Source organism: Coregonus lavaretus, assembly GCF_964263955.1.
Source record: "Coregonus lavaretus genome assembly, contig: HAP1_SCAFFOLD_6009, whole genome shotgun sequence".
Taxonomy (NCBI): Eukaryota; Metazoa; Chordata; class Actinopteri; order Salmoniformes; family Salmonidae; genus Coregonus; species Coregonus lavaretus.
Genome location: NW_028166811.1, coordinates 1 through 9,454, shown reverse-complemented (window position 1 = coordinate 9,454; position 9,454 = coordinate 1). Strand labels below are relative to the sequence as shown.

At 41.4% G+C, this 9,454-nt stretch overlaps 1 protein-coding gene across 1 annotated transcript; it reads right to left on the bottom strand.

Annotated features, from left to right (window-relative positions):
• Nucleotides 1-23: 23 nt before the first annotated feature.
• Nucleotides 24-4,678, bottom strand: LOC311114284 (IGF-like family receptor 1; the record flags this gene model as incomplete). Its single annotated transcript, XM_084189539.1, has 7 exons — nucleotides 24-1,943; nucleotides 3,097-3,246; nucleotides 3,403-3,504; nucleotides 3,679-3,799; nucleotides 4,071-4,110; nucleotides 4,261-4,453; nucleotides 4,570-4,678. The coding sequence occupies 7 exons, from the start codon at nucleotides 4,676-4,678 to the stop codon at nucleotides 1,621-1,623; spliced, it is 1,038 nt and encodes a 345-aa protein (XP_084045665.1). The 3' UTR covers nucleotides 24-1,620.
• Nucleotides 4,679-9,454: the final 4,776 nt, after the last annotated feature.

Sequence of the window (9,454 nt, the reverse complement as noted above, 5' to 3'; positions counted from 1 at the left end):
ATTTATGTATTTTATTTTTATTTCACCTTTATTTAACCAGGTAAGCCAGGTGAGAACAAGTTCTCATTTACAACTGCGACCTGGCCAAGATAAAGCAAAGCAGTGCGATTAAAAACAACAACAGAGTTACATGTGGGGTAAAACAAAACATAAAGTCAAAAAATACAACAGAAAATATATATACAGTGTGTTCAAATGTAGCAAGTTATGGAGGTAAGGCAATAAATAGGCTATAGTGCAAAATAATTACAATTAGTATTAACACTGGAATGATAGATGTGCAAGAGATGATGTGCAAATAGAGATACTGGGGTGCAAATGAGCAAAATAAATAACAATATTGGGATGAGATAGTTGGGTGGGCTAATTTCAGATGGGCTGTGTACAGGTGCAGTGATCAGTAAGGTGCTCTGACAACTGATGCTTAAAGTTAGTGAGGGAGATAAGAGTGTCCAGCTTCAGAGATTTTTGCAATTCGTTCCAGTCATTGGCAGCAGAGAACTGGAAGGAATGGCGGCCAAAGGAGGTGTTGGCTTTGGGGATGACCAGTGAGATATACCTGCTGGAGCGCATACTACAGGTGGGTGTTGCTATGGTGACCAATGAGCTAAAATAAGGCCGGGATTTGCCTAGCAGTGATTTATAGATGGCCTGGAGCCAGTGGGTTTGACGACGAACATGTAACGCGGACCAGCCAACAAGAGCGTACAGGTCACAGTGGTGGGTAGTGTATGGGGCTTTGGAGACAAAACGGATGGCACTGTGATAGACTACATCCAATTTGCTGAGTAGAGTGTTGGAAGCTATTTTGTAAATGACATCGCCGAAGTCAAGGATCGGTAGGGTAGTCAGTTTTACGAGGGCATGTTTGGCAGCATGAGTGAAGGAGGCTTTGTTGCGAAATAGGAAGCCGATTCTGGATTTAACTTTGGATTGGAGATTCTTAATGTGAGTCTGGAAGGAGAGTTTACAGTCTAACCAGACACCTAGGTATTTGTTGTTGTCCACATACTCTAGGTCAGACCCGTCGAGAGTAGTGATTCTAGTCGGGTGGGCGGGTGCCAGCAGCGTTCGATTGAAGAGCATGCATTTAGTTTTACTAGTGTTTAAGAGCAGTTGGAGGCTATTGAAGGAGTGTTGTATGGCATTGAAGCTCGTTTGGAGGTTTGTTAACACAGTGTCCAATGAAGGGCCAGATGTATACAAAATGGTGTCGTCTGCGTAGAGGTGGATCTGAGAGTCACCAGCAGCAAAAGCGTATGTATAAATACAGCAATATCATTAGTTGGTGATAGAATCATGGTGATAATAAATTTGATATAAGATGATAATGATTAGGTGGCCATGATTGTGTGAGGGCCAGGTTGGGAACTTGGCCAGGACACTGGGGTTAACATCCCAGCTTTAAGTGCCATGTTATCACAGTTAAATATCTTATTTGAACCCTAATGCAAAGGAGCAGTGATCCCAATCACTGCCTTGGAACGTTGGGGTCCCCCAGGAAAGCATGCCTCCTACTGGCCCTCCTGTTATATCGCAGTGCCTTGGCAAGGGGTAGAGACTCGCGGATGTATCTGGATGGAGCCATCTTTTCCGGACCCAACACAGAACACACCCAGACTAGACAACCTTAAGCAATGTGAGCTTGGTGAGCACTGCTACTGCATCGTTCCGGTCCATCTCTCTCAGGTGCCTGGCCAGGTGTCCTACAGTCCACTCTGGGTGCTTGGTGGTGACCCCCTCCAGCACGGCCCTCAGGGGGCTCTTGCTGTCCCTCAGGGAGTAGGTGTAGGTGATCCAGGTGGCGGGGAAGGAGCAGCGAGATGCTAGGTGACTGGTGTTCTTCACCCCAGGGATCACCGGGTCCAGCAGAATCACAAGCTCCTCTAGAACATCCAAGTTGTCCAGAACCGTCTGCAGTGGCGCCGACTGGAGGTCAGGACCTGGTGAGACAAGGGAAAATATCACAAAGGTTGAGTTACGCGTCTGTAATGCTGACTTGTGTTAATCCAGAGCCAAATACATAAATCATGTATTAATGGGTAATTCCACGAAATGAGTCCCTTTTGGGTAGTGTAACTTGGTGAAGAAAAACCTGATTTCACCTCATTTTAACATTCTGTCATGAAGAGCACACGGTCAACTTAATTAAAAAACATGTTTTCCCATCTCAAGAGGTTAAATAAAATAATGACTATATTAAGTGCCAAATAAAGTAACGGGTTGACTGTATCAGGATTGACTACCAGATTTGACGATTTCATCTTAAATCAGCCATACATCCCCTTTTGACAAGAGGAATGGAAGCTTGTGTGCAACCGGGAGAGGCAATTGAATGCAAGCTTCACAATGTAAATTGTTGGGTAACAGGTTTGACGTGTTATGCTCAGTGGTGGAATAAGTTTACATTGAAGCTGTTTAGAAGCCTCTTGGACCTAGACTTCAACCATTTTGTGTCCTGCTAAGCATTCAAAATATAACGAGTACTTTTGGGTGTCAGCGAAAATGTATGGAGTAAAGAGTACATTATTTTCTTTAGGAATGTAGTGAAGTAAAAGTAAAAGTTGTCAAAAACATAAATAGTAAAGTACAGATACCCCCAAAAACTACTTAAGTAGTACTTTAAAGTATTTTTTTCTTAAGTACTTTACACCACTGGTTATGCTCGACCCACTTAGTTTTCCACCTCAAAACACCAGACAATTGCCAAAAAGAGTAGAACCAGCTCACCTGCTTTTACACTATGATTTGATTATTAGATGTTCATTGTTTCTTTTGAAATAATTATTTTAAAAGGAATAGTTTGAAGTCTTTATTCAATTGAAAGATCTGATTTATTGAATTATCCATGTGGTCTATATTAAATGGCACTTGATTTAATATAACAGGCTTAAAATTAAAAATGGGGCACAATTCCTACTTAAAATATAAAAGAGCCACAAAAATGTCAATGGGAGATTTGCGCTGAAATTCGAGTTGTGCGCTATAACCTTGAGCCTTTTTGCAACTTATGGAACAGTAGTGATGTAGAGGTACTAGTAATACCAATGAACAGCAGACTGGTAGTTCTATTAGTAATAGCACTTGATAACTCACTCAAAAGGTCCTCTAGGCTCCTGGTCTCTGACTGTAGGAGAGCAACCTCTGCTCTCTTACTGCTCTGTGACTGTTGGTTGGTATACAGGATATTGTCTGATGGGAGGCAGTCTTTAAGGCTGACCTTGAAGCACAACGTATTCTCCTTATCTGTGTCAAACCACAACCATTCAAAAACAGGACAGGAAAAAAGTAAATGGACGAGTTAAAGCAGTTTTAAGCAAACATGTCAAACCAGATGGTCTGTCATGAGCATGACTGTCTGACTTTTTTTAAATTCTCCCTAATGCTCATCATTCTGCTCACCTCTGATGCAAAAGGCTCTTGATCTTCTCCTTCTCTTCTTAATATAGATGAATAAGAGAAATGCAAGTACAGAGAAAACCAAGATGACAGTAAGCACTATCCCTGAAAGAACACAGAGGACCGTGGCAATGAGTAGTTAAAGACATATTCAGCAGTATCCTAACAAAGGCAGTTTAGTCATCTTTTTGAACAGTGAAGGACTGGTATTATCAAACTTAGTACCTTTTTTAATGACTTTTAAAATGGCTCAGATTTGGGGGTTGGTTTGTAACTTACATGCAGTCTGATGGTTGACATGTGAATCACCAGGTAATCTCGGATCAGTGTGTTTGGCTGTGGTGGGATTTGATGTTGACACTTGGACCCTTAACGTTGTTGACCGTTGGACCTGTTGAGTCTGAAATTGATGTGAAGTCAACATATTAACTCTGTCATTCCTAATTTAATAAGTTTGTTTTGTTTGCTCATTGCCCTATTGGGAAGACATTGACCAAAATTGACAACATTTGTGAATAAATAGCTTCCCTGGGTCACTGTTGTTGATGTAGTTTGGGTCTACAGAAGAATAACAGCCATGATAAGTTTGAGAGTGGTCTTCACAAAGACTACCACACAAATGCTCATAATTAAATAGCATCATCAGCTTCATCATTATAGATGAAACTCACCGTGGTACTCAGGGCTCCTTTCCAACAGCCTGTCTGGTCCCTAGACATAGGGTTTACAGTTAAACATGTTACTCAGACAACCAAGATCCCATAGTTTCAGCACCAGATTGAAAACAAACGGGCATCCTTTCTTTTCCTACCAAGATTTTAAATTACCCTATCCCAGACAGAATTTGCGCTCTCCTCTCACCTTGCTCCGCAGCATTGCGTGTCTGTCGTTGCGTTGCATTCTGACAGCTTTTGATGGATTGGAGGGCAGCTTGAACAGGGTTGGCATTTCACAAAGCTCCCGTTATTGAAGGTCAGTGCGGCACATGGTCGATACGGTGGTTCCGATCTTCCCCCATTATCATGCAAGCCACAGTTTGGACTAAATTCGTACCCTGGTCGAAAACAAGATTTGTTTGTAGTCTACAAGTGGGCGCTGTACACGGAAAAACGTAGCAACATCGAAACTTGATTTCAAATAAAGATAATATTTGCAGCATGTCGAGCTCACCTGGTAGAATTGGATGATCTGGATGTTGATGACATGGCACACATTTATTTATGAATTCATTCCAAAATGTATCCAAGTCATGAGAGCAATTATTAGAATAGTGGCCCATTTCGTTAAGGGATGTATAGAGTAGACTAGGTAGGCTACAGTGCTGTTTGTTTGCTAGTAAAATACAAGTTGCTGAATGCGGGGTCGGCGCCCTACAGCATGGCCCGCCCTACCGTACCTCGCCCATCCAAATAAAATATTGAAATATTGAGATCATTCATTTGACCGACATGCACGCCGAAAGTTAAAGCATCCGATCAAACGAAACAGTGCCCCTCTGTCTCAGTATGTGTAGACCATGTATCTGATGCTGTCTGGACCAAAAGTTTATGGCATGTCATACTATTTATGGCCAGACAGCATCAGATAGGCCTACATTGGCTACAAATAGAGAGGCGGCGTTTCGCTCGCACGGGTACTTTCTACCGTGATAAATTTCATGACAGAGGAAGCGGTGAAGCGAGATGGCTCACTCGCCAAAATCTGTCCAAAATAAACCCAATTCGTTTCTATGGGAATAATATGCAGACCTAAACTTGTCGCCTGCCTTCCCGCATTTGGAACAAAGACTCCTATTGTTAGGGCGGAGACATGAGCATCTCGTCGTTATATACAGCTCTCTGGTTTCAGCGTCTTGCAAATTGGGAAGAACAGTTGGTGGAATTTTGGATTGCCCTAAAGTAAATTGATGTTACGCCAAAATTATATAATTACTAGCACGTGCACACATAGGAGGTCCCATAAAAAAAAGTGCCCCCCTATGGAAATCAAAGGCCTGTCCAACTGATTCATTCTGCTGCTGGCCCTGGAAAAGGGTATTAGGGTCCGATTGTGGGAGGTGGCTACATGGTAGTAGATAGAGCTCAACTACATTAGGCCTCAGCTTAATTATTGGATATGAGACACATGGCCTGCATTTACACAAGCAGCCCAATTCTGATCTTTTGCCCAATTATTGGCAAAAGAGCTGAGCCAATTGGTCAAAAGACCAATTAATGAAAAAAAATATCAGAATTGGGCTGCCTGTGTAAATGCAGCCTAAGTTATTTGTTCATCTTATTCATTAGTTAAAAGCAGTGGAGGCTCCTCAGAGGAGGAAGGGGAGGACCATCCTCCCCAGCGAATTTCATAAAAATATAAACAGTGAAACATTAAAAAAGTTAACCTTTTTAGATAAAACTATACAAAATATATTCAAATGTCACCAAATAATTGATTAAAAAACACTGTTTTGCAATGAAGGTCTACAGTAGCCTCAACAGCACTTTCTAGGGCAGCACCATGGTGTAGCTGGGGGACATCTAGTTTCCGTCCTCTGGATACATTGACCTCAATACAAAACCTAGGAGGCTTGTGGTTCTGACCCCCTTCCATAGATTTCAACAGTAATTATGACAACTTCCGGAGGACGTACTCCAACCTAGCAGAGCTCTTGCAGCATGAACTGACATGTTGTCCTCCCAATCAAAGGAGAATGAAGCTAGTACTGAAAACCTAAGCTACAGCTATGATGCAGTGCATCAAATGTGGTGAATAGTTGACTCAAAGAGAGAGAAAGACAAAACTGGAACAGTTTTGAACAAATTCATTTTTTCCAAAATGAAGGAGAAGCAATAGAGAGAGCTAGCTCTATTTGGTTGTATTTTTTTTCAACTTTCACTTTCACTTAGCTTGCAAATACAGCTAGCTAGTTTAGCCTACTCAAACACCTGGCTCAAACAGAGAGGGATGCAATGTTAGCTAGCTGGCTATGGCTATCCAACACTGGAACTCTTCCAAGTCAAGGTAAGCTTTTGGTTGTATTAATTTATTGCCACCGGGGCCCGCCGGTGTAACTGCTAAACTTGCTGCTGGCTACACTGTACTGCATGATTGTAGTGTGTTTACTAACGCGTTAGTTCTAGTAACTATGTTGACTATGATGTTAAAATGGTGACAACGATGTAGGCTGTGTGTAGCGGTTATGATATGAAGGTTTGGCTTGGAAAGTTTTTTTCACCTGGTCACAGAAAGCTGATGTGTTGTCCACTGAAGTCCACAAGTGAAGGGAAAATGTGAGAGGAGAAGAGCGCGTAGATGCGAGAAATAATTATACAACAAAGAGATCATGCTGTTTGTATGTGGCTGCTATGAAAGTGAACTCTATTTGCGTGTGATCAGGGGTGTATTCATCCGCTGATTCTGTTGAAAAACGTTTCTTGAACGGAAGCAAGCCGAACAAAACGGGAAAAACATACCTGAATTTGTCCAATAGAAACTCTTGTTTGCAACTGTTGGACTAATGATTACACCCTAGATCAGCTAGTTGCAGGCAATAGTGTGTAACATTTGTATTGACTGTGTCAATGTCTGTCACCTTGATTACTCAAATGTCTCTCTACCTGTGCACTTACTATACGTTGCAAACTTTGATTCATAGGCTAGGTTGTAGCAACCTCATTATGTGTATAGAGAAAATTTGAGTATCATGCAATAGCCTAAACCTGTCGATGTTACATTGAGCTGGGTGAATAGAATATGAATGACAGACATCCAATATGCTGTAATAGCAAGAAGACCATGTTCATAAAAATATATATTGTCATCCTTCATCTTAAACAGCACCGATAGCCACTGTTTAAAAGTTGCATAAAGGTAAATGTTTGTATTGGGTTCGCATTAATCTCAGGTGTGATGTCCTGCTCATCATGTGACCAACCAGACTAAGGGATAGTATAAGCAAGCACGTCTGCCTTGACAGACAGACAGACACACTGACCGATGGTCGACGCCTTGACTGGGATGGAGTGTAGGCCGACCTGGCTACTTTTACCTTGAGTTCGGAGTATCAACATTTCATGAGGCAAGTCATATATAATATGGATTTTTCAACAGACTACATTTTATTTTTTGTTAAAATTTTGTATTGCATTTTCTGAATGACTAATAGTTAAACTAGTTTGCAAATGTTGTTTGTGTTTCTTTGTGCTGAGGGGGTTAAATTATTCATTCTTCTTGAAAGAACAACATTCATTTCCCCTCTAAATAAAGCATTTTGCTAGTCGTTCTAGATGAAAAAGGCATCCCCTGAGAAGAAGCTGTAGAACGTTTTAAAGTGTAAGTCAGCCAGAGCAGCATGAGGCACAAAAAAGGGAAGCTAAATGTGAGCAAGAAAATAACATTTTTTTGCCCAGGATCCTGGGAAAGTGGTTTATGAATCAGTGGTTCCTTGTGCTTCCAAGAAGAGTTCCTCTCAGGACAAACCTCTCCCTCTCTCTCTCTCTCTCTCTCTCTCTCTCTCTCTCTCTCTCTCTCTCTCTCTCTCTCTCTCTCTCTCTCTCTCTCTCTCTCTCTCTCTCTCTCTCTCTCTCTCTCTCTCTCTCTCTCTCTCTCTCTCTCTCTCTCTCTCTCTCTCTCTCTCTCTTTCAATTCAATGGGCTTTATTGACATGGGAAACATATGTTTACATTTCCAAAGCAAGTGAAATAGATAATAAACAAAAGTGAAATAATCAATCAAACATGAATAGTAAACATTACACTCACAAGTTTCAAAGGAATAGACACATTTCAAATGCCGTATTATGGCGTTGTGCAGTGTTATAACGACGTGCAAATAAGTACAAAAGGAAAAATAAATATGGGTTGTATTTACAAAAGTGTTTGTTCTTCACTGGTTGCCCCTTTCTTGTGGCAACAGGTCACAACTCTTGCTGCTGTGATGGCACACTGGTATTACACCCAATAAATATGGGAGATTATCAAAGTTTGATTAGTTTTTTAGAATTCTTTGTGGGTCTGTGGAATCTGAGGGATTTTTGTGTCTCTAATATGGTCATACATTTGGCAGGAGGTTAGGAAGTGCAGCTCAGTTTCCATCTCATTTTGTGGGCAGTGTGCACATAGCCTGTTTTCTCTTGAGAGCCTGGTCTCTTTCAATAGCAAGGCCATGCTCACTGAGTCTGTATAATATGATATAATATGCCATTTAGCAGACGCTTTTATCCAAAGCGACTTACAGTCATGTGTGCATACATTTTTACATATGGGTGGTCCCGGGGATCAAACCCACTACCCTGGCGTTACAAGCGCCATGCTCTACCAATTGAGCTACAGAGGACCACATAGTCCCAGTGTACATAGTCAAAGTTTTCCTTAATTTTGGATCAGTCACAGTGGTCAGGTATTCTGCCACTGTGTACTCTCTGTTTAGGGCCAAATAGCATTCCAGTTTGCACTGTTTTTTGGTAAATTCTTTCCAATGTGTCAAGTAATTATCTTTTAGTTTTCTTATGATTTGGTTGGGTCTAATTGTGTTGCTGTTGTTGTCCTGGGGCTCTGTGGGGTCTGTTTGTGTTTGTCAACAGAGCCCCAGGACCAGCTTGCTTAGGGGACTCTTCTCTAGGTGTTATGATGAGTTTCTCTGGTATCAAGGAATTCAGGATGCAAGAAAATAGCTAAACGCTTAGATGGAGAGTTGATACAATGTATTTAATACAGTACCGGATTCAACACAAGACACAAATCAATTGCCTCTTGCTATTTGAATGATAGACATAGAAAATCTCTCAGTTTATATACTGCTTTGCAATCCAATTCTAGCCCACAGTTGCCAGACATTATTAGGTGTCACTCCCAACTACAATAGTATCAACCCAGTCAGGACATTCCATCACGTACTCATTCTAAGATTAACACAAGTGGCCCTCCAGCCTTCCTGGCAGGCAGACTTTCTGGCACCCACCAGTGACATAAATAAATGGAATGTCCTCATCCTCAAAATCCTATGTAACACGTAATATCACTAGGTTAATCTCTCTGTAGGTGATGACTTTGTTATGGAAGGTTTGGGAATTGCT